This window comes from Leopardus geoffroyi, chromosome A1 (assembly GCF_018350155.1).
Source record: "Leopardus geoffroyi isolate Oge1 chromosome A1, O.geoffroyi_Oge1_pat1.0, whole genome shotgun sequence".
Lineage (NCBI taxonomy): Eukaryota > Metazoa > Chordata > Mammalia > Carnivora > Felidae > Leopardus > Leopardus geoffroyi.
In genome coordinates, this window is record NC_059326.1 from 27,379,555 (window position 1) to 27,405,174 (window position 25,620).

The 25,620-nt window shown below is 44.6% G+C and overlaps 1 protein-coding gene across 14 annotated transcripts in view; it reads left to right on the forward strand.

The window, feature by feature from the left end:
- Window positions 1–25,620, forward strand: part of ENOX1 (ecto-NOX disulfide-thiol exchanger 1) — a 557,584-nt gene that overhangs the window by 421,840 nt on the left and 110,124 nt on the right. For all 14 annotated transcript variants that reach the window (XM_045477335.1, XM_045477409.1, XM_045477389.1 and 11 more), the window contains 2 exons: window positions 12,912–13,018; window positions 16,990–17,107. In XM_045477335.1, coding sequence (XP_045333291.1) covers window positions 12,912–13,018; window positions 16,990–17,107 — 225 coding nt within the window. The remainder of the gene's footprint in view (window positions 1–12,911; window positions 13,019–16,989; window positions 17,108–25,620) is intronic.

Sequence of the window (25,620 nt, forward strand, 5' to 3'; positions counted from 1 at the left end):
TTTTTTTTCTTCTAGTAAGATTTTAGTCTAAACAGAAACAGAGGCCGTTTACTCTTCGCCTTCCCCACCTCCCCAGGGAGCATCACCCCCGGGGTCTAAGCGTATCGAAGACCTCAGTACAACCATCAGCTGTTGATCAAAGACCGTAGACGGAAATGAGGGCAGCATTGGAAACTGGCCTGGACCCTAAAACCTGCAGAACACATTCTAAATGTTGGGGTGTTTGAATACGCCATGATCCCGGTGGACTTGGCTCTCATATGCCATCCTCCTGCAAGTAGCATACGCAGAATATACTTCTGTTAAGAATCTTGCAGCAGTGTTACAGTCCTCTTACATCACTTCAACCCGGAGGCCAGAGAGGTTAGAATTACCATGCAAATTTGCTTTCTATATTTATGATCGGAAATGGCATCACCCTCATCTTAGACCTTGAAAACAGCAGACAGAGGAGAGGCTTTTGATGTAGCATGAAGAGATCCTCGTTCTAAGCCGAGCTTGACCATCAATTAGCCAGGTGACTTTCGGAAAGTCGGTTCAGCCTCTTGAGTCTTGGTTTTCTCGTCTACTCTATAGTGAAAGGGCTTGACCAGACAGTACCCTCAGTTCCATTTTCATTGTGAAAACCCAGCAGTCCTTATCATATCATTGACTTTGATCCTTTTTTTTTTTTTTTTTTTCTTAATATCTACACAGAGCAAGCATCTGCCAGGACCCAGCCAGGATGCCAAGGCTCCTGAGCTGGGCACAGAACCGTAGATCACATATCCCTCCATGCATGTGCCCCCTTTCTGCCTCACTGGGGGGACGTTGTGTCTGCATGCAGCCCTGCGGGTTTCAAGCCCCATTCCAACCCTAAGAGTGCGTGGGCAGCATGCACCCGGGGGTGTGGCAGACCATAGACAGGGCAGGATTCTGGTCAGAGAGGCGGCGCCTTCCCTGGCCACTCTCATCTTGACCAAAACCGTAACACCTCAGGTGTTTCAATGAATGATGCGATTCATCCACAAGTATTTACTGGGCCCTGTTACGTACCAGGCAGGGCACTAAGCACCTGAGTGAAATAGGAGGGGTTTCTGGTCTTTCGTGGACCACGACCCCTCCTTCTGGATGGTGTCACCATCCACGTTTCTTCTGCCTGAAAAGCTCTTTCTGAAACCCTTCACTTCTTAGGAACATCTCGGCTAAACCTTTTTTTTTTCATTTCTGCCAAGGGAAATTTGGCTTCTGTGTTCCCACTGTCGGAAAAGAATTTTATGAAGTGTTAAAATGTTTTCCGTGTCTGTGGTCGTCATTGCTATCGTTCATCCAGGAGAAAAAAATTCCCCATAACTGCTTTAGCAACTCGACAGGTTTTCTGTTTCTCCTCAAAATCATACTGATGACTATATTTGCCAATGCTTTAAGTGCTGGAAACGTTATTTTCATTAAAAAAAAAAAAAGTACCTATTTGCGCTCAGGGAATAAATGTCCAGAGAAGACATGAAAAAAAAATTTTTTTTAATGTTTATTTACTTTTGAGAGAGAGAGAGAGAGAGAGAGAGAGCGAGCATGAGCAGGGGAGGGGCAGAGAGAGGGAGACACAGAACCCGAAGCAGGCTCCAGGCTCTGAGCTGTCAGCACAGAGCCTGATACAGGGTTCAAACTCATGAACCGCGGGTTTGTGATGTGAGTCTCGAACTCACGAACTGTGAGATCATGAACTGAGCCAAAGTCGGATGCGCAACCGACTGCGCCACCCAGGCGCCCCGTGAAAATATTTTTTTAATAAAAACTTTCAAATCAAGAATGAGCACAGAATTTTCTGTTTCACAGGATACCAAAGCTGATAGCAGAGGATGCTGGAAGCCTGCCAGATCTGAGTGTTGAGCCTTTTCTGGCATCTCTCAGTCTCACTGAAAACATATCTACTGAGCCAAGTAATACCACTACAATATTAACATGATTTTTTTTTTTTAACTGGTAGCAAATGAGAGGCAGAAATTAAGCCTTACCCTCTGGACCAATGAGGAGCCATGGAAGGCTAGATTTTAAGAGCTAACATAGGATGTGCTAAGTAAAGCAGAGCAATTCAGGAAAGATAGAACTTTCAAGGGGCGCCTGGGTGGCTTGGTCGGTTAAGCGTCCGACTTCGGCTCAGGTCATGATCTCACAGTCCGTGAGTTCGAGCCCCGCGTCGGGCTCTGTGCTGACAGCTCAGAGCCTGGAGCCTGTTTCAGATTCTGTGTCTCCCTCTCTCTCTGCCCCTCCCCTGTTCATGCTCTGTCTCTCTCTGTCTCAAAAATAAATAAACGTTAAAAAAAAAAATTTAGAACTTTCAGGAGCTAGAGGTGAAGCCCTGCTATCTTGATATGAGCCCAGTTGTAGGGACTGGAAAGGAAGCCGCGACTAAGTGTAAGGAGGAGGGGTGGGGAGTGGTCATGGGTAGGGGGTGGGGCAAGAGGGGAACAGACTATGAGGGAAAAAGTCTCTGAGCTGCTTTGGAAAGAATCCACATGCAACCATTTTTTTTTTCCCCCCACAAAAACTTTTTAAAGCCAAGACACTTTCAAACTAGATCCGAGGAAGAGTGAGGTGTCTGTAAAGTCACTTTAAGGCAGAGATGACGTGTTCTGGACTTTTATGTGCAACCGAGAAAGAAGTCCCAAGTTGGTGTCCAGGCTCAAACAAAGGAAAACTGTGCCCGGGGCGGATCATGAAACAGTAGCCACAAAGTGAGAGGACTTCTATTTATTACGGACATAAACTGCTTAGGGTTTGCGCACTCCTTCTCCGGCAGGGTAGATGTAGGATCCACGAGGCCAAAACTATTTACTATTTCTTTGCGGAGAAAGCTTGCTGAACCGTCTTCTGTAGGATCACAGAGCTAGAGAGGATATTTAGAAATAGCTAGTCCAGGGGCGCCTGGCTGGCTCAGTTGGAAGAGCGTGCGATTCTTGATCTGGGGGTTATGGGTTCAAACCCCATGTTGGGTGTACAGATTACTTAAATAAATACATAAATTTATTTTTTTTTTTTAATTTTTTTTCAATGTTTATTTATTTTTGGGACAGAGAGAGACAGGGCATGAACGGGGGAGGGGCAGAGAGAGAGGGAGACACAGAATCGGAAACAGGCTCCAGGCTCTGAGCCATCAGCCCAGAGCCCGACGCGGGGCTCGAACTCACGGACCGCAAGATCGTGACCTGGCTGAAGTCGGATGCTTAACCGACTGCGCCACCCAGGCGCCCCTAAATACATAAATTTAAAACAGAAAAGAAAGGACTATAGTCCATCCCCCTTTGCCTGGGAACTCAAACACAGAGGCTCTCTTCAGCCCACACAGCCACTTAGTGGTGGAACTAAGACTTTCCCAACAACAAGGGCTCCCTGGCTCTCCCTCCCCACTCCTGTGCCTCCCCACAGTGTTGCAGTCCTAAAAGCACTCCCTCAGCCCGGCCCCACCTCCTCAGACTTCCCCTGCTGAGGCTTAGGATTCAGCAACAGTGATGAACAAAAGTAGGGCAGAGTGGATTTTAGATGACCCCGTGCTAAGGGCACACACTGAGCGAAGCCCCTTCCCGTCTGGTAGACACGCAAGAAACAGGGGCCTTTTCCAGGCGCTGATTACGCTTCTCCATCTCTCGGATTCCTCAGGACACTTTTGGAAAACGGTCCGTCAGCTTCCTGCCCCATAACAATCTCAAATATTTGGCTCCTGGGTTCTAGAGAATTCTACCTACCTAATGAACCAAGGGTCATTGGAGCCTTTCCTGCCTCCTTTGATGCTCTCTGCAAGCTGCTTCTCCCACCATGACTCAATCATGTGTACGGCTGTGTCCCCCCAGGGCTACGAGAACCAGAAGGATCTTTGGATCTGCAGCCCCTAGTACGGTGTCTGGACGTTACACTCCACCGTGCTCAGAAGACTTTGGCCCATAAGTGTAAATACATATACAAACGTTTATAAATGCGCTTGACCCTGGAACAACATGGGTTTGACCTGAGCTGGTGCACAGATGTTTTCAATGCAGTACATTAGGCCTCTGTATTTTCTCCAGCCTCCTTTATTGTTAAGAATACAGGATGTACCACATATAACATACCAAATATGTGTCAATCGGCAGTTTTGCTATCAGTAAGGCTTCCGGTAAACAGGAGACTATTAAGTTTTGGGGGAGGCAAAAGTTACCCATGAGTTTTGACCGGGGGAAGGTCAGTGGCCCTCATCCCTGCATTGTTCAAGGGGTTGGATGTGCGTAATTTGGAGTTAGGTGAATGCAATTCCGCTCCCTAGGGAAGCCCCTTCAGGGCCTCCGTTCCCTGTCTGCAGAGAGAGAGGGGATTAGAATCATGGGTCCCTTTTGAATTTCACCATTTGCTAAGTATGCGACCTTGGACAAGTGTTTACCCCTCTCTGCGAGTCTGTTTCTTCATCTGTGAAACGGGCATAATGGAAGCACCAGCCCCAGAGGATCACTGGGAAGTTTAAAGGAGATCATGTTTTATTAGTTTATTTATTTTGAGATGTTAAAGGAGAGGTTCTCAAACTTCAGCACTCGTGGGAGTGACCTGGAAAGCTTGTTAAAACAGTCCACTAGATTGGTGGTTGCCAGAGGCAGAGGGTGGAGGTACAGGAAATGGGGATAGGGGGTCAAAAGGTACAAACTTCCAGTTAATCTGAAAAACAAAACTTAGTGGGCATGAAATCAAAGTGCAATTTGGCAATAGCTCTCAAAAATTTAAAATTCAGACACTCTTGGGCTCAGTCAGTTAAGCATCCAACTTCGGCTCGGGGCATGATCTCACAGGTCGTGGGTTTGAGCCCCACGTCGGGCTCTGTGCTGACAGCTCGGAGCCTGGAGCCTGCTTGGATTCTGTGTCTCCCTCTCTGGCGGTCTGTCTCTGTCTCTCTCAAAAATAAACGTTAAACAAATTTTTTTTTTTTAATTCAGATACTCTTTTATCTTTTCCACTGCCAAGAATTTCTTATAAAGACGTTTATATAAAAATGTCCAGGAGCACCCACGTGCCTCAGTCGGTTAAGCGTCCAACTCTTGGTTTCAGCTCAGGCCATGATCTCACAGTTCATGAGTTGGATCTCCCTGTCGGGCTCCATGCTGACAGTGTGGAGCCTGCTTGAGATTCTCTCTCTCGCCCTCTCTTTCCCTTTCTCTCTGCCCCTCCCCTGCTCACATTTTCTCGCTCTCAAAATCAACAAACTTAAAACATTATTTTAAAAAGCCCAAAGACATGTCTGAGGATGTTCGTTACAACCTGATTAACGAAGGAATACCCCCAAACTATTGCGAGTTCAGTGCCAGACCACCACAATAAAGTGAGTATTGCAATAAAGTGAATCAAATGAATATCTTGGTCTCCCAGTGTATATAAGAGGTATATTTACACTGCACTGGAGTCTATTAAGCGTCCAATAGCATTGTGTCTAAAAAAATGTACATACCTTAAATTAAAAATACTTTGTAGCTAAAAAGTGCTAACCATTACCTGAGTTTTCAGAGAGTTGTAATCTCTTTGCTGGCAGAGGATCTTGTCTGCTGTTGATGGCCGCTGACTGATCAGGGTGATATCTGCTGAAGGCTGGGCTGGTTGTGGCAGTTTCCTATAATAAGACGACAATGAAGCTTGCCACATCGATTGGATCTTCCTTTCACTCGCACACTTAGAAGCCATCATAGTGTTATTCGTTGGCCCAATTTCAACTTTGGTGTGTCTCAGGGAATAGGGAGCCTGAGGAGAGGGAGAGAGATGGGGGGAGAGCCAGTCAGTGGAGCAATCAGAACACTCACATTTATCGATTAAGTTTGCCATCTTATATGGGTGTGGTTCGCAGTGCCCCAAAGCAATTTCAATGGTCATCCTTAACAAGTGTAATAATGATGAGGAGGTTGCAGTATTGCAATGAATTACCGAGAATGACCGAAACGTGGCACGGAGACATGAAGCGAACGAATGCTGTTGGAAAAATGATGTTGACGGACTTGCTCGACACAGGGTTGCCACAAGCCTTCAATCTGTAAAAGGTACAATATACCTGCGAAGCGTGAAAAAGGGAAACGCGGTGAAATGAAGTGCCTTTAACATGCATATGAATAGATTTCCAAGATATGTTAAGCGAGAGCAAGTTTCAGCATAGTATATACAATGTCAGCACTTTTGTGTAAGTGAAGAAAGGTTATGCTTTTTGTAATTAAAAAAAAAAAGGATAGACACAGTCTATCTACTACATGCGTAAGATTTTTCCCTGGATGGAGATGCCAGAATCTGTTAAGAGTGGTTACCTTTAAAGAGAGAAACTGGATGGGAGGCAGCCAGGATGGGAAGGTAACCTTTTACTTTTCATTTTATTCCTTTTTTCTTGAATACATCTATCACTTTTATCTAGTCAATAGGGCTAATCTAGGCAGGGGGATTTATTGGATTTTAAAAGCCTAATAAATGCTGCGTGTTGTAAGGAACCATTAAAATTATAATATTCTCATAGATTTTTGTTTTGATACTTCCCAGAATATTTGAATATATGTATTAATAAGGGGATCTCCAGTTCCTGAAATGTATTGGGGTTTATACAAAGCTTAAGAAGTCACCGCCCACCTAATATCTTACCATTTATTTGAATAATGTCACCATTCCGTGCTTGCTTGAAATTTGCTAAAAGCATCCTATATATCCTATATATATATATATATATATATATATATATATATATATATATATATAATTTGATCGCCACTTTCTCTCTGTCTCCGTCCACATTCCCCCAAAGAACTAAACATCCGGCCTCATCTACCCAGGATGTTAAGAAAGGTGATGCCCACCCGTGGTGTCATGGCCTCGGGTTTAACACGCTGTAATGGATTCACGGTGTCACGCAGCAATGCTCTTTTTCTTCATCTCAGGAGAAAACCCCAGAATGCCCTTTTTCCTCCTCAACTTGAAATTCCAGTCCATGCCTCCCTAATAGATGGGTTTGACCGTGTTAATTCTCTATTTCCTGGGCTTCCTGCCAGACTGACTGGCAGGCTCCTGTGTGCTCAGGACCCAGACTGAGTAGGCAGGAATCTCTCTGGGAACCTCTTCTAGCAGCTTCCCCTGTCTGTGTCCGACACTAACTGCTCCTCCCTCTGGCTTTGTCTTGCTCTTGTGGGTGTCCTGAGAGCCCGAATCACTTACTACATTCCCTCTGTTGTAATTTTTCAGTCCAGAGCCCAGACTCATCAATTCTACCCTAGCTTTTAGTATTTCAAAGCAACAGGAACCAGCCGGGGTGGGGGAAGTCAACTATTTCATTTGTTACGTGCCTTCGAACATCTTTTATGAGCTCTTCATAGAGGATATGGAAAAGATGTTATCCCTTAAAGGAAAATCAAATTTCCTCTGAACCCTACCGAGTCAGGCTCTATGATGAGCCCAGATAACATTAAAAACAAAAAACTGAGCTTGAAGATTTGTTTGAGGTGCTCTATTTGGGCAAAGCTACTGCCTGTAAGGACTTAGCGTCTCCAGACATTTGCAACACTAAATGGATTGAAGGCTGTTTCACAGCTATTTGGCTGGAACACAGCATGGAGGACTGAGGACGTAGGTAGTCAGGGGACAAGGAAGAGAAAGGTCTGGGCTTGTGCTCCTTGGAGGAGCCTAACCTCCGTCTGCCTTGCTTCCGAGGCCTTTCTGCCCCGGAGCTCAGAATTCAGGAGCCTCGTGCAGCCCGGAAATCTGAGGTTTCGTGCCTGGCACTCTGCTCCTTCCCAGAGAGCTTGTTTAAATGTGGCCTGTTTCTGGGTGAATGGACGTCCCGTGCCGAGCTTTCCTTCCCGAATACTGAACACAAGTGCTTCTAAAGATAACGTGTCATGTTTTCTGTCAGGTGAGAAGTGTGCTCTGAATTCAGCAGATGGCCAAACATTTTGAGGGAGGGGACAGTACTAAAAAAAAAAAAAAAAAAAAAGTTGTTACATTACTTAGTCTTACGGATTTTTTTAATTCTGAAGAATATATACATGCGTGTGCGTGTGATGCGTGTGTAGTGCCCCTTTACGTGCACACATACAAGATAATGAATAATCACTACTGGGATGTTAAATTCTTCAATAAACAAGGGGAACACCAGACGGAGGGGGCCCTGATGTCGTGGTGGTGTCCATCCGCGAACCCAAATCCAAGCCTATAAATGCCTAAAAGTTACAAAACTGAAACCTAAGGACAACCAATCGCAGGCAGGCAACTAGATTTTAAGCTGTGACTGATCCACGATTGCTATGCTCTGCTTTGCTTTGCTTTGCTTCCGCCTTTTTCCTGTGAAAGCCTGTGGCCTGTTCCCAGCTCCTGCCAGTCAGTGGAGGGCTCTTACCATTCGACACTGCCTAATTTGATTGATTTTTGCTCAAATAAACGCTTGCAATTTCTAATCTTTTAACAAGGGGTTTGCAGCTGCAAAGAGTGATGAGCGATTTGATCAAAGCTCTGTTTATCCTTCCTTATAAGTTCACTCATACCTGCTGGATATATGTCAGGGACTCCTTTATGACATCGAAGACTGACACTCAAGCATAGTTATGAAAAAGCCCTTTTGAGTTTTTCATGATTCTCCAAAACCCTAATTGAGGCAAAACACTTGAAGCATAGAATTTGATGGCGGGCGGAGGGGGGTGGATAGATTTGCAAGGTGTGAAGGATAGATTTAAATTTTCTGGGGGCGCCTGGGTGGCTCAGTCAGTTGAGTGTCTGACTCTTGGTTTCCGCTCGGGTCATGATCTCACGGTTCGTGAGTTCAAGCCCCACATCGGGCTCCGCCCTGACAACATGGAGCCTGCCTGGGATTCTCTCTCTCCCCCTCTCTCTCTCTCTGCCCCTCCTCTGCTCTCTCTGTCTCTCAAAATAAATAAACTTCAAAAAAATTTTGAAAGAAAGAAAGAAAGAAAGAAAGAAAGAAAGAAAGAAAGAAAGAAAAGAAATTTTCTGACTGAGCTCTTTCTGTTGATAGTACTTCCAAAATGTTTGAGCGTATACCTGACCCAGGCTCACATGTGGCCTTAGAACCAGAAGTCGCTGGCCCACTAGGGTGGCAAAGGCATGGGCTGGGGTGATTGGAATTTGTTCTTCTGTAAGCTGCTTTTTGGAACAAATGCCAGGGCCGCCTTGTTTACGGTTTATGTTGTCTCTGAGCTTTTAGGTAGAACTTTAAGACGACGGAGAGGGTCTGGTCTTTACCTGGGACACCAGTACCAGCGGTCATCCTGATTTATGATTTTGCAAATCTGCTGCCTTTGAATCACATTCATTAAGCCCTACTCTTTGAGGTGGTTTTTCCCTAATGATGATGGATTCCTGCTGATCCAAGCACTCTTTCCGAGTTCTTTCGTGTGCCCAAGAACTTTCATTTGCAAGACAAATGGCTGGTTCCCGGGTGGTCTCTGCAGAAATGAGAGAAGGAAACTGAGCCATGGAGAGACCTTGAGAGTGTTTTTCAAACCTAATCGGAGTTACAAGGTTTTTTTTACTTTTATTTGGGGCAGGCGGGGTTCTTTACTATTTGGTATTATTTGCAGAGAAAGTACAAAACTTATTAAGAAGTATAGAGTTCGTCACATTTAGTTTTGCTTTTAATCAGTTACCCCATTGAAAAGAATACAACTGCATGAAATTGCATTAAATTGAGAAAATTTAAGACGCGTCTCTGAGTCGTGACTTCTTTCTGAACCCCCCACCTGTATTTCAGCTCCATCTGGATGACCTTCGGGCATGTCAAATTCAGTGTGTTCCAAGCAGGTCCCTTATGTTCTCTCTCCCACCTCCCCCTGGGCTTGTCCTCCTGGTTGCTGAGGTGTCTCCCAAGCCTGAGGCATGCTAGTCTTCCCCCTCCTTCCTCATAGCAATTCAGCCACCTGTCCGATCAGCTTGCCCCATCATATGACTCCTTGCTCCTGCCTCTGTTTCCCTGTTCTGCCTTCACTCAAGCCTTCGTCATTTCTCCCAAACAAACCCTACTCAGATATGCCTCCTCAGGTTACAGTATAAAAGTTCACCACCTGGCTTAGCATCCACTGTCCTTCTTGACCCAGCCTCACTTAGCATTCGCCCTAGCCTTTGAAGTAAGGAGCAAGCATTGACTCATCGTGTAAGACCTAGTGACAATGTTGTCTCCTTTGGGGGTGTTCCCTGACTGTACCTACCGGGTTAGTTACTGTGGCCCCGGTTACTTACTATGTCCCCGCACCGTCATCCATACCTCTCTTGCATAGGATAATTATCTGCTTATCTTCCTCTCTCCCTAGAGACTGATCCCATCAGGGGCAAGGGCTGTCTTACTCATATATTTCTAGCAATCAGTGAAGTGCTTGGTAGGTAACTAGAGAATCTCAGATGTTTGCTGAATAAATGAATGGGTGGATGAATGAATTGAACGTATGCCCCGGGATATGGTAACAACATGTTCTAGATAACTGAGATACTTAGCCTCAAACAGGAAATATCTGCAGTGGTACATAGCTTGAGTAGATATTAGAGGATCTATTTTCACCCTTGAACCTGTGCAGTATTCAGCCATTGGGTCTGTCTTCTAAGCGTTTTCCCTTCTTTATGCTTCCATGGGTATTGCTGGCCTCTCTTACCTTCCCCCTACTCTATACACACATATGTGATCATTTTCTCTCTAGTGTATCCCCTTTATTAACAGCCTTTCTTGATTGATGGCAGAATTTTGACTATCACCACCAAAATACTTGGCCTCAACCCTTACTGCCCCTTCTCCTCTTGATAACACAGTTATTACTTTTCTTTCTTTCTTTAACTATCTTTCTTTCTTTCTTTCTTTCTTTCTTTCTTTCTTTCTTTCTTTCTTTCATGTTTATTTATTTAGAGAGAGAGTGCAAGCACAGGGAGGGGCAGAGAAAGAATCCTAAGCAGGCTCCACATTCATTGTGGAGCCCGACGTGGGGCTCGATCCCATGACCCTGGGATTATGACCTGGGCTGAAATCAAGAGTTGGATGCTCAATCGACCGAGACACCCAGGTGCCCCTCTGTTCTCACTCCTCTAAATGATGCCTCTTAAACAGCTCTACTCTGTGGGGTCATATACTCTTTCAACAGTCCCATGATGCCCACCCCTGAAATCTCGTCTGACGGTGCATTGCACCACTGCAGATTGGGCTGACTACTCTGTGTTGCCCAAGCAAAAGGAAGCTGAAATTCCCCCACGACCTCAGCCCACATGCAGACACAACAACAGGAAGCCCAGGCAGTGAGGCTGAACCAGCTCCTCTCCACCTGCCATGCTGCAGTGGAGCCAAGCAGAGCCCCGGGAGGTGGCGGTCAGGTGAAAGTCAGCACCTAGAGCAGCACAGTGTGGCTCGTCTGGCAGCGTGACTTCCTCCAGACGAGGTCGGGGAAGGGAGCCGCATGCGCCCCTGGGGAACGTGAGCTAAGGTGATAGCACCTCCTCCTGGTAAAGTTGAGTGCACCAAGTTCATCGTGTGACGTGATGATAAAATTTGATAAATAAGGAGATTTGGAGTTGGGATTCTCTCGAGAGAGAAAAGAGTGAACATAAAAGCCTCTGTGAAAATTACCCATTGATTGGGAAGTGGTTGCTCATGAGCGTTGGAAGATATTTACAATGTGGTAAGTGAACAGAATCTACTTTCTTTCTCTGCTTCATATACTTATTCTGTGTGATAATTTTTTAAGTTGTGGCACCAGGCGTTGTTCTGTGGGGATTATTCCATTACTCTTTGCCACACTTTGGACACCTTGAAGATTTGGAAGAGCTTTGATGCCCTTTTTTTTATAATAGAGCCTTGGGAATCACTTAAGAAGGATTTATGTTAGAGTTTTCGCATCCATGAGAAGGTAACTCTAACTGGGCCTTCCTAACTAAATATTCAGAAATTCAGGTTTAATCATAGGGTTAATTCAGTGCTATCACTTCCTTAATCCCATGCTTACTAGATCGATAACTGTTTCAGAAAGATTGGATCTGCAGTTGGTTGGCCCCACCCCTAATAGCTATATAGCTTTGTTCAGGGCCCCACACGTTTATCATTCCAACAGCACTTTGCCTGGGAACCAAAAAAATGCTAAATGAAGCCAAAGTGAGAGAGTTAGAACTTCCAGGGGTGTGGGAGGGCAGCCTTAGGAAAGTGAAAATGGCAGAACAGAATGGTATGTAGTCTTGATGCACTACTAGGGAGCAGGATGTCAGGCCGTGTTGAAATGAGATCTGCATGCCTGTGCGGCTGGTTGGGTGAGCCTTGGTCTGTCTTGAAGTGGAGACGATTGCTCCAGTTCCCTGCCAGAGGGCTGGAGGGCTGGCTGCAGAGGGTGCAGGGTGGGGGGGGGGGGTGGGTAGAGGGGAGAAAGGAGCCAAGGAGTAAAAATGGCCCTTGACATTGAGGGGTGATATGAAACACCTATTCGTTGTCCCAGCTTGGAACTTGGACCCGGTAATGTCTTCAGAGGACTGCAGTTGAGTCCTTGAGATGGAGACCGAAAGAGCAAGAGATGTATGTCTGGCTCTCCCTCATTCAGCCGCCTCGCCCCGGCTTCACTTCTAAGCCCCCAACCCAGGCATCTGTATGCCAACACCAGATCTATATCCATAGATCTAGGTATGTAGACATACCAAGTCACGGTTTTAAATGAAAGCTGCAGAATCTTGGAAGCAGATGCCCATGAGCTCTACCCAGTTGTATTTTAGAATTTGCTTTAACCTAAAGTTGTGGAGACAGACTTGAAGGGAGACATCCCCAGCCTTGCTAAAATGTAAGTACAAAAAGGCACAAATTGGATGGATATCGATGATGTTATTTCTACTATGACATCATCCATAGACTCCTAGTGTCTTTGCTTTGCTTCCCTATAGTGATCACAACATAAATTACTTGTCTTGTTTGACTTCCTTGTTCACCAAAGTTGAGCAGATTGTGGCCGTTTTCAACGCTTCTACCAGACAAAAAGCTTGGGACCATTTCTCGAAAGCTCAGCGCAAGAACATAGACATTTGGCGAAAGCATTCTGAGGTTGGTGATTTTATTATTACTTTTTAACCACCATCACACAGCTGGATTGGCAGAGAATAGTGTGGCTGCAGCCATTTCGGTTTTTGTTATAGCGGGCAGCTGTCCTGCCATTGTCCTGTCGCATTGTCAGCTCTAAATCCAGCTCAGATGTGTGCCTTATCCAGAAAAGCAGCTGACTTAATGCTTAGAAAACTGAGTGTTTTTCTCCCCCTGCAAAGGAAGAAAGGCATCTCTCCCATTGATAGCAAAGAGCTCGGAAATAAGCCAAGACGTGTTGCTTGCGTATTCTGAAGAAAGGTGTAATGTAAAACAGAAGACTAGCTTTTCAATAAATACAGAGGGTTTTTTTTTTTTTTTTTAGCATTCTGCAACTGATGGTGATGGTTTGCTCTTTGGGCTAGAAATGGCTAGCATGCCTTTCTTCTGTGCCTTCTCTTTGTAAACGATGCCTTAGTGCCCTATGCTGGCCGGCCAATTATATAGCCAGTCTCCCCAGGGCACCTTTCCCCAGGGGAGTGAATGTCTAGGCTAGCCAGGTCCACCCTTCCGCATCAGTGCTTGACGTGTGAGTATCTACCCCAAGGAAAGAGGCCAGAACTTGACCTTTCTCACCACCTAGAAGGACCAGAATGTGTCATTAGTCATTGGTCGTCCAGCTGTTCTTTTTAACTCCACAGTGTAGTGTACGCTTTGAACCTGTAATTGAAAAGTAAGTATGCTATCTTTGCTTCTTCTGCTGCTGCTTCTTTTTTTAACGAGAGAATGTTTTCCATTTGGATGCCTCTCTATCACTAGCATGTTAGTACTAAAGTTCTCTAAATGATACTCCCCTCTTTCAAAATCTCAAAACTTCTAGAAGGTAAGGTTTGTTTATGCAACGATTTGGGCTCACACTTGTAAAATAAGTGTTTTATGTAGCGTTTGAGGAACCACCAAGCACTATAATATCAGTCATTTGGGTAGCATTTTAAGTGCCCATTAACTAATGCTAAATTACAGCTAAATACCAATGGCACGAGATCTAACATCCACATGAATACCAAGTGAATTCTTTATTATCACTGTTATTATGGCCAATCCTGAATGACTTCACAATAATGGGACACTTAACATGCTGGTGCAATTTATTGTTAAGAAGGCCATTTTTTGTTTTCTTCACAAAGACTTAAGAAGGTGGCTGGTGACTGATGTAGTTCCATTCCTCTGTTCAGGATTTTGAGTAAGGAGGAAGTGGGCTTTCTCTTTAATTTTTCAGGAGCCAGAAAAACAAAGGGCGCTTACCTGCTGCTCGTCCAGACACTGAATCGAGAGCTGAGTCAAGGCTGATTTTCGGGAGGAGAGAGTCCTCGTTTGTGATGAAACAGACAGATTGAGGGCTATGCAAACACAAATTGAAATCCATAAACTATGATTCAGATTTGGGAGTGACTAGTCTATGAATTGTTCACATATACATCTGTGTACATTCTTTTCCTTCACATAAAAACCACACATGATTAACAGAAACGTTAAGAGAAAGGCAAGCAACATGATGCTAAATAATCTGGGCATGAAAAGGCTGTCATTACTACGTGAGTGTTAGCAAATATCGGTTATTGATCCAAATCACGCTTCCCACGTGCCTGCTCCCCCTGCCCCCCCCCCACCCCGACCCCTGCCTCCCTGATGGTCCTGCTGCTGAGCAGGGCACACAAAGACTTCCAGCTTTGTTCCAAGGAAGACCGCTTGCTTCGCTCGGTACACACGGAGAGGCAGACATGGATGCATGCAGTCCTGAAAGGTGCTCCCGCAGAGGGGCTTTGCGCCTCCCTGCCACTCCTCCCACCTCTTTTGATATACTAGGAAATAGAATTCTAAATTACCTTTGATTTTTTCCCCTCCATGTCGCTTAATTGATTAAATACCAGTTGGTAGTTTAACATTGTGGATGATTTCTCTGTTGCGTAGAAGCTTGATAATTGGCTTGATTTTTTCTGCGTTCCCATGTACAGCATCTGTTAATTATCTGCAACACCTTTACAGATTTATGAGAGTGCACTAGTGATTTACTGCTGAACCAGAGGCACCCTGTGGAAACACCCTCAGGGTTTTTTTTCCCCTCCCCAATTTTTTTTTCTTGCCAACACCCTTCCCCGCAAGAACCGCTACAGTATGACAATCTGTCATTAATTGTAGGGACTAAACCACAGGCCCTTTCGGCCTCATTTATTCTTTCCACCTGACTTTTCCTTGTTTCAAGTATTTTCAAACCACCTCTTTGGGAGCCGGGTTCTTTGTCCGCGGAAAAATTAGCTCTACACAACCTAAACGCTTCCCCACTAATCACATGTGACATATGCCTCCAAGACCCACTGGTGTTATTTAAGGTGGAATCGGTGCCTCTTTCTACTGGGGGTCATGGCCAAGTGAGGAGGCATTGCCCATCACCCCGGTGACCTCTCAAGACTCCCTGTGATGGGTATCCCTTTCCCAGGAACTTTGATGCTCTGCCCCCTCCCGTTTCCCTGTCCTCTGCAGTGGTGATTCCCAGGGCTCAGAGTTGACCATGCAAATACTGTTAGAGGTAAATAATTTCCTTTTTTTCTGCCCTACTACCAAAGTTACAATCTATGAGCTAAGGAGGAGAGAAGAAATCAGAGAACCTATCACACGATAAAATATCACATCCATCAAACGGGCACTAGAACTTTGTTTAAAATCATGCCATTAATACATTAGGTGTTATAATTTATTTTTATTGTTATTCATAGGTTCATGATAAAGCAAAACTATCTTAACTATGTGGTTTATATTTAGAGACTTCAATTTCAATGGTGGGGGGAAGAATAATGCAGTCATTTCATTGTTGTTGTTTTGAGGACAGTACATCTAAGAGAATAGAATTGGTAAGGATTCACAAACATAAGCTATTCAGCTTAGTACAAAAATAATAGAGTTACTTACCATAAACAACTGTAGTGTCCTGACTTCTAGGCAAGGTAGTGCCTGAAAACACATCAGAAATGTGTTTTGGTTCTTTCCTTTTTACGGTGTGCTTTCACATATACTCTTGCATTCAAGCAGCCTTGTATTACTGTTGCCCGTTTTATAAAATGTGAGGAGACAAAGACTCAAAGAAAGTAAATGCCTTTGACTGCAGTCACTCCTCTAGTAAGTAGAGAAAGTAAGACATGATCCTAAGATCTTTAAATGATGTCAAAACAACCAACACAACAGAAACACTAAACCCTACATGATAATGTGAAACGCCGAAAAGGTATCTGTTTTCATTGGTCCTCCGGCATCTTTTGAATTGTGCCATTTGGATACCTGAATAGTGAGTGTGTGTGTGTGTGTGTGTGTGTGTGTGTGTGTGTGTGATCACACACAGGCACATACACACATGCAGGGGCACCGTTTTGCGTGAAGGGTAGTAGTTGTCCACATTATCAACTTAGCAAACCAAGCGTTTGGCACGACGGTAAGGAGCTTTACAGGCATTCACTTATTTCCTCCTCAAAACTATTATCATCACCAGAATTCCAATAAGTAAATCAAGGTCAAGAGAGATGAGGAAACATTCGTGAATTGACACTGTGTGTCAGTGGTCGACCAGGCCTTTTATAAATGCCACCGTGCATGTATCTTATCGTTAGCTCTGAGCCACCGCTGTGCCAGTCATGATGATAGGCATTTCCGTGGAATCCTCCTAGGTGATGTTATCATCCCCTTTTTTGGCAGATGAGGAAATTGAGACTCAAGAGATTAAATAATTTGCTGAAGGCCCCTTGACTAGTCTTTATCCCTGGATCTTTCCGCTCCCCATATGCTCAGACTTTCATTCTAGATGACAGCAGGGCAGTGGTTGGGAGGTGTAAAGACTTCAGATTCTAAGCGTTCGTATGGGCATCCCAGTACACCAAAAGACCATTGAGAAAAGGTAGGTTGACGTGTGTGCGTGACTCTAACATCCTCGTACATTCTACTTTCAGGAGCTCCGGAACGCTCAAAGCGAGCAGCTTATGGGTATCCGCCGCGAAGAAGAAATGGAAATGTCAGATGATGAGAATTGTGACAGTCCGACTAAAAAAATGAGAGTCGATGAATCAGGTAAGGCTGGTGACTGCCACACACCTGTGAGGCATCATAATGATCTTCCTGATCTCGCATGGGGCGTATGTGCTAGGAAATGGCCGCATAACTCACTTTTATTTGAGTTATACTAAAGTTTCATCTTTGAGTGACTCTGCCTTTTATTAATAGAACTTTAAACTCCTTCTTCGGAACACGGTGATTTAAATTGGTCCACTTGTTTCTGTGTCCATATATCTGGGGCTGTTGCACTTTCTCCAGGGATATTTGCCTATTCCCATAAAAATCCTTTTCCAGAGGGTGGCAGCCACCGCTGATGCTGAGATACAGATAAAATTTGGTCTCAGTCTGTGTGCTTCTTACATGGGAATTGTTTAATCCCTAAAGAAGCTTTCTAGCCTCTGAGCCAATGTGCTGGAGAATTAGACATTTTTCCAATAAACGTTCCCTAACCTGTAATCAAAGAGGTGGCCTCATGTGGTACCAAGAAAGGGGCATCACTCCTGAGTTGGAAAAAGGAGAGAAGCTTCGAGAGAACCTTGCTTTTCGTGCTCCGCCTACACTCAGATGCTGATTGAAAACTCTCTCCCCGAATTAGATGCAAATCTCTTGGCATTACAGGCAAGAAAGATGCTCAATCAGATATGGGAGACACCAAGGGAGATTGCTTGCTCGTCCGAGGGGAAGCGTGTTGTCTCAAGGGCCTGGGAAGGACCACAACTGCCACCATTTCCAAAAAAGAAAATCAGAGGAATAGCATGGATTTGACCTGTCTCCTTCGACGTACCAGTGAATAAAATACTCACCCACCTCAGGCTCTTTGACAGAATCAAGTGGCCAGGAACAGAGGATCTTTGCTAGTGTGTCCGTAGAAGCCAAAACCAAGACTCCAATACTCAGGTCATCAAGATTGCAAAGTGGTCAGCGTGCTCCCTTTCTCTGGGGTTCAGCAAGTGCCAGGGCCATGAATGATGATCACAAGAAAATCTTTTAGGCATACGTAGGAGGGAGTTCAATTTCCCTAGCGCAGTGGTTCTTTCAAGTGTGGTCCCCAGTCCAGCACCATCAGGCACCCCCGAGGAATTTGTTAGAAATGTAAATTCTTGGACCCTGCTCCATCCCCAAGGAATCAGGGACTCTAGGAGGCAGGGGTGGGGATGTGAGATCCAGAAATCTGCGATTTAAATTCTCCAGGGAATTCTGAGGCGCGCTAAACTTTCAGGACCACTGCCTTAGAAAATTTCCCTTTCATCCTCAAATGCCACTCATTTAAATCTTTCAGAAGCTTAGCAGAAAAGAAGGCACCGTGCCACTAGTTTTTGAAGCCGCGTATCTTTTGTCTGAAAAATGAACCTAGCATTTATGTGTCAGGGTACGTCTCTTGTTAAGTGGAAATGAGATTTCTCAGGACTGATTATTGGGCTTGGACTTATTTATTAGAGGACGGCAATTTCTGTCCCACAAGCCTGCGTCTATCAAAAGCAAAGAGCAAGTTTTAGTGTGAACTTCTTACATTTAATGAGCTCTGCTGGTAAATAAATAAATAATTTTCTTTTCTCAATAAAGCCTTCATCATTTTTGAAGTTTCTAGATGAGGGGCAAGTTTACATGAAACTTGGATCCTTAACATTCTTATACGGTAGGTGTAGAAGAAAAGCAATCAGTCAGAAATTCTTATTTGAACCCGTGGCTTTTTTTTTTTTAATTTTGGGGTGACATTTCTTTTTAAACAAGTCGTCAACTTCCCAAATGAGGAATGTGTATAATTTCATAGTTTGCTCAGAATAGGACAAGAATAATAATGACTCAGGCAGCAGGCTCCAGTGGGAAGTCTTCTAGACCGTGACAGCAAGCATAGACCCACAGTTCCGCTGCAGAAGAATTCAAAGCTCCCTTCCCTAGGCTGAGATGCGCGAGTCTCTCTGGCAGCTTCCCTGAAGAGCCTTCTAGCTAGATCTCTGTTGGTTTTTTCCCCCAGGCATCTAATAAGAGCCTGAAGCAGGACCTGAACTTTCAGTTCTCCAGGCTTTTCCTTGGCCAGCGCAATGAATGCACACAACACAGAGCATGATCTATACGAGTGCTGGTGGGAGAGATGGAAAAACTGGAGTTCAGATGCCAGGTCCCCAGGAGTTCAAAGTCTTCTTCGTGCTTTTCAGAATGAGATGGACCAGAGGACGCGGCGTGTGGTTTATGGGGAAAGCGCAGGACTGATTAGAGGAAAAGGAAAGCAACTAACCTTTTTTATTCCTCTGGGCCCCCGCAGATCCTGCCAAAAGGCTAGCAGCTGTTTTCCTTTCAGCCCAGCCTATTCAGGGACACAGCCTGAAGGCAAGAATTCCCATCTGGTCTTTTGACCAAGCTTCAGACAGGATCCCTGCAAACTGCTGCTGGGAGGGGAGGGATCCAGGCCCAGGAGCCTCAGGAAAACACACCTTTCAGCGGTGTCATCCGAGACTCTCTGCATTCATTGCAGGTGCAAATTTGCATCTGTCAGTCACCCAGGAGCAGGTGTCTCAAAAGGCTCAATTCACTGATGGAAGTTGCTAAGGGCTGACCTAGCAGTAAATCTTTCTATTCTTTAAAGAATCCCTTGCCCTTTTGCTTTCTGCCGAAACAGGGAGCTTCTGCCTCCAACCTCCTGGGCAGTGGGTGACCCAAGACTTCTTGGAAATTCCAGAGGGGGGCATCCTTCGTGGAGCCTCCTCCTGTCCAAGAGGACTGTGGAGAGGCTCACCTGCCAGGTTGCGTGAGGCCGATGCACCAGGACCTCTCTGCTCCTCACCTCCTCCTGGAGCCCACGCCAACCTGCACAGATTTTATTTCTGAAGGGGAGACGGAGAGAATTGACTTTCCTTGGTTTCTAGAAAGGATACAATTTATTATGTTTGGGCTTATATCTTGGGTTTAATTTTTTTTTTTCTAAATCGGTGTTTTTGGCATATCTCTGCTCTTCTGTTTGTGCAGAATATTTCATTGTACTTTTGCTTTTTACCACCTGTAATAACTTACAACGTGTCGTTGGCTAGGGTTCCCCAGTCCTGCCATAACTGCCATATAATGCTGGGCAGGCAGTTCACTGTTCCTCCTTATCAGTTACCTCCTAAAGGGGAAACAGAGCTGCTGGAGCAAAACTAAGATGCTGATAAAAATGAAAATGAGTTTTGTTAATAAATTTGAAAATCAAGACAGATTTATTGAAGCATCCATTCAAGAAGATTGGCATCCGGCTCCAAAGCCCGTGAAGATGATTTCTGATAAAAATTCAAATTTACTGCTGCATCGTCTGCCTTTTACTGGAATTAAGCCCCACTTTAAAAGCCATATCTATTGCTGCTGCTTCCTCCTCCTTCCTCCAGGTTGGCAGTAGGGGTGGGGCAGGAGTGCACAGGGAACAAAGGGAAGAAAAGAGGAAATCTGTCCAGAGCGTAAGGCCTCGTGTGGCAGAACTCAGTTAGCCATAGTACTGTGGAGTCGGTGCGTGGAAAGCCCTCTCGACCGTACCGACAGCGTTGAGCACACAGTAAGTGCTCAGGAACTCTGACCTCCGCTTGTCGTCCTTACCTACGGCACCCGGCTCTGGGCCTTTCACCAAGTAAGTGAATTGTGTTGACTTCAATTGCACATGCCCCCTCTTCTGGTCTTTGTTTTTGATGCCTTTGTCCCGGAAGTTGATGGGAATGTGGTAACCCTGAGAACATTTGCTCTAAATTTATTTATTATTTTTTTTTAATTTTTTTTTTCAACGTTTATTTATTTTTGGGACAGAGAGAGACAGAGCATGAACGGGGGAGGGGCAGAGAGAGAGGGAGACACAGAATCGGAAACAGGCTCCAGGCTCTGAGCCATCAGCCCAGAGCCCGACGCGGGGCTCGAACTCACGGACCGCGAGATCGTGACCTGGCTGAAGTCGGACGCTTCACTGACTGCGCCACCCAGGCGCCCCTCATTTGCTCTAAATTTAAACGGAAAGCCTTAAGAAGCTTGTTCAAACGAGGATGATTCATTTCTTAAATTTTTTTTTTCAACGTTTATTTTTTTTGGGACAGAGAGAGACAGAGCATGAACGGGGGAGGGGCAGAGAGAGAGGGAGACACAGAATCGGAAACAGGCTCCAGGCTCTGAGCCATCAGCCCAGAGCCTGACGCGGGGCTCGAACTCACGGACCGCGAGTATTTCTCAAAATGTTCACAACTTTGATGCGTTCAAAATCCAGTGCCACGTGCTGAATAGGCCGTGACCCGGAGCGTGGACACTCAGCATCATTCTAGTTATCAACAAATATTTGTCAAGCCCTTCTTCTTCTCCAGACACTGTGGACCTGGTGGAGGGGGCAGTATGGAGAGGGCTAGGCACAGTTTACCCCGCCCTCAAGAGTGTGAGGTGCTTTTTGAAGAGAAGAAATATACATTTTAAGTTAAAAAGTACAGTGGCCAAATGCCTAAAAGCCTAATGCCAAACATGTTCGAAAGCCATTGCCGTAAATTTGATGTAAACCAAAATAAATACCTCTATCCAGTGTTTGCACCTCATCCAGTATCTGATGAGTATAGATTGTACATTGAAGACAAATTTCAGAAGGATAAAACTAAAATGTCCTTCCTTAATAGACAACCCTTAAAACATTTCATAATGCGCAAACAAATGTTCTTGGATTGTAATTACACCTCATTTAATCTCTGAGCTCTTCATAGGAGCAAATACTCTTTTAATTACGAAAGGTGTTTTCTAGTTGTCGATTTGCCATGGAAACTTTCCACATGTAGGTACAGATTTATTCTTTTAATTTCAATAACACATCCAGCAAGGATTCCGAAAATCTTTCAGCTAATTGAATCAAATTAGAGACTCACAATCAAATTCAGTTGGACCTAGCAGTATTCAGTGTGTCTGAATAGTTTCATATGTAGCTGGCAGCTTGAGGTTAAAGAAATTAACAACAAGAAGGCGCTCTCTCTGGCTATTCCCTTGATCTCTTTGAACACCAGGACTGCCTTCGTGTTTTTCCTGATTAATTCCTATATGAGAGTGCTTTTGAAAGACATTTAGGATGCCCAACAGATTACAGTTTGTCACAAGCCTGAGAAGAGGATTAGTGCTACCCCCCCCCCCCCCAGCACCAGCCTGGGCACAGAAGGAAGGATTCCAGAGAAGGATCCTGCAGGGGGCCAGCCGAAGGGGGCCACGTCACTGGCAGCTAGTAGAAGCTTTTAGGAAACACTGCATGTGATCTAAGCAGGCTCACTCAGGAGTTGCTCAGAACTCCGCGGAGGGACGAGAGCACTCAGAAGTGAAAAGTGAATTGACCCAGTGAGGCCACAGCCACGCCGAGATCCCTGCACGAGCAGACCCCCAAGGCAGGTGCACCAGTGGTGAGAGGAAGCAAGGAAGGACAATGTGTTCGCAGACTTTTGTGTTCACATGTGATGACAACCCGGAGGAGAAACAGGGGCGGTGTGTGTCCATCCGCGACCACTGAATTGAAGACAAGCGTCTTGTTTTCATCCACAGAAGAATGTCTTCTGGGAATCCAAGTGCCAAACAAAGAAATGTGATTAATTAAAACTAATATGGCTGAAAGATGATGAAATGCACCTTCTGATGTGGGCTGAGCAGGCTGCTTCATTTCTGAACTCTGGAAATAGAGCTTCATTCTCAAGGAGCCAAGGCTTTTGCTACCCTCCCACCCCGTCCTTTTTCACATCTTGCTAATCTTACCAAAGGAAGTCAAGCCAATGCTTACTTCAGGTAGAATTTTCAGTTCCCTCATCTCGTGTGCGCTTACAGCTTCCCTTTCATAAAGGACATGGTTTTTAAAAGCGTAGAAATAATTATTTTTGTAAATTGCCTTACCTTTTAAATGCAAGAGACGGATGCTATTAAATTGATCCTCTAGCATAGGATTCCTTTGTCATGGAAGCACTCTGGTCCAACCAGACTGTGTTTATCTGTCCTACAAAGTAACATTTGGAGCCTCAGCTCTTTTTAAGCTTAGCCCCTTATTAATCTTATTTTTGTGTAGTACCTGATAATGCCATATTCCTGACATCTCTCTCACATATGCACGCATTCTCCATAATCGTGCATTTAGTGTAAAAATTGATTGGTTCTGCTGAAATTGCGTTGTGTCTAGGAGACGGCAGATTTTGTCAGATACTCTAACCCTGCAACTGTGCTGCACCCCCACAAAACCCAGTTGAGCCCTCGCTGAGGATCTCAAACAGTTTGTATTCCTGGTCAACACTGGCTTGGAGCCGGTTTCCTGCTGTGACAGCCCAGCACAGGGTCCCAGCTGCTTTTGCAGAACAGGCTGAGGCTCTGTGAAACCCTAGCTTCTTGCCTAGTGACGGGAGGCCCCGGGGGCTTGGTGACATCAGAGGAGAAAAGGGAGGAAGTTAACAGCCCATCCTCAGAAAGGGAGAACTGCAGAGACCTTGACCCGAGAAGAGCATAGACAAGTGGCCCGTGCACAGGATGAGGTCACAGCACAGCTACTCACGCACAGCCCATGGTCCCCTGACGCCTCGCACCTACCAAAGCGCCATGATCTAGATTACGGTTTATTACGTTTTCTGGGCATCTCATTCTGATAAGGTTTGAGGCAGGATCATTACATAGGAGAGTAGATTTAATTCAGTTTTCTTAGTAGGCTGTAAGGACACTGAGGGAATATTTATGTAATAAGACGCAAAGTTGCTATGGAAAATACTATAGCAACCTAACATCTTCCCAGACTCAGGCAGCCACTTGTAACCGCAGTCTAAATTTACATTTATTTTAGTGTCATTTTATCGACACTCTTAGTATCTCATTCTGACAGGATGTTAAAATATGTTTTCAGCTTGCCTTTGAGCAAAATTAACACAGTGTTGTTGGGATTTAAGTGTGGTTTGCACAACTTCTGGAAAAAATCAGAATATTTTTGAGGGAGTTTAGATGACAGGATCTGGGTAAGTTTATAAGTTTTGTTTTTCTTTCCTAAACATAAGGAAGAATTCCTTAGTAGTGTTTATTGCTAATTGTTCCTTTTTGCTTGTAAGTAATAAGTGGGAATTTCTGATTAGGAAATAAGGATTATCCTCTTCGACACTGGCTTTTGTCAAGTGTCAGCTAGAATCAAGTGATTCTAGTTGGTGCTTATAGAAAATACTTTTAGTAGATCAGCTCATTGCCCTCCAGCAGCATGTAACGTTTTCAAAATAAAAGCTGTTTTTCATATAAAGATAATGCTTGGTCATTTTGGAAAATCTATTGATTAAGAATAAGGAAAGAAGAAAACCGTTAGTTTTAATACTACAAAAGATGGTTTCGCTTCTAATCTTTTTTTCTTCTCCACAGCTTAACTACATAAGCACTTTGCTATATGTTTTTAGGGTTCAGAAACAATAATTCTGTATGATTTTGTTTTCAGACAGTTCTTGTGTAACAAGTGAGTGTTTTTTTAAGCTTCCTTTTTATACGTTAATGAAATAGAAAATAGAAAATGAGCATGTATCTCTTCTGGATCATAGGCTCTTTTTTCGTGAATCGCTGGGAGTTGAAGCTATAATCTTTGAGGTAGTCAGAGTGGATTCCTGAGGTTATTAGAAGCCTGATAACTGGGCCAGCCGTCCCCAAAGCATCTTTTAGATCTCTTAAATGTGAGTATGGCAGAGAGGCTATAGATATGTGGCTGGTTGGTAGTGGAAAGATAGTATCTATTGATTTTCTTCTGTACCTCTCCATCTAAAATCTTAAAATGTGACTATAACACTGTTAAGGTGGGACATTGGCCAAAAGAATCAATACCAGACTATATTAAAACATATGCTATTACCAACTTCTTAGCACTGATGTACTGTTTATGAACATCATTGTCCTAATTCTTCCATGTGTTCATTCTGCTTTGTTCATCAAAACACAGTTGGGGACACAGTTATTGTACCTTGACGGCTCACACTGTCGCCCATAAGCTTCACTAATCAGAGACCTGACGATACGAAGACTACTGTATAAATAAGATAAGTGAGGACAAGACAAAGTCCTATAGAATTCCGGGTATCCGTGCACAGCGGAGTGCCACATAGCTACTGAAAAAAGTAATTGAAAGAAGTAATTACTTTCTTCCTGTCTTGGAAATTCCCCCTGCGTGATATGATGCTTACACTTAGAATCCCTGGACTTTGAAGTTTATAGCAAGTTTGGAAATTATTATTATAGTAAGCTCTCCCATGTCCAAGTGGCTTAGAAACTCTTTTATTTGGGTGAACGTCCTTGACACCAGAGAGGGACTAAGGGCTCAGCCACTCTTCCCCCCAGTTTTCAGGACACAGTGTGTGAAGTCTTCTGGGAAGAGGCTAGGGAAAGGGAACTTTATTTTAGGCTCCCCGTCAGTAGCAGAGAAGTAGGGAGAATCATTTCTAGAGCAGAAGTGGCAAGACAGGGTGTATTCATCATAGTGCTTCGGGGAGGGTGTTGCAGGTTCTTAATGAGCCCACCATGACTTCCAGAGCCGCTCGCTGTGTCCCAGAGGCCCTTGCTTTCCACTTAAG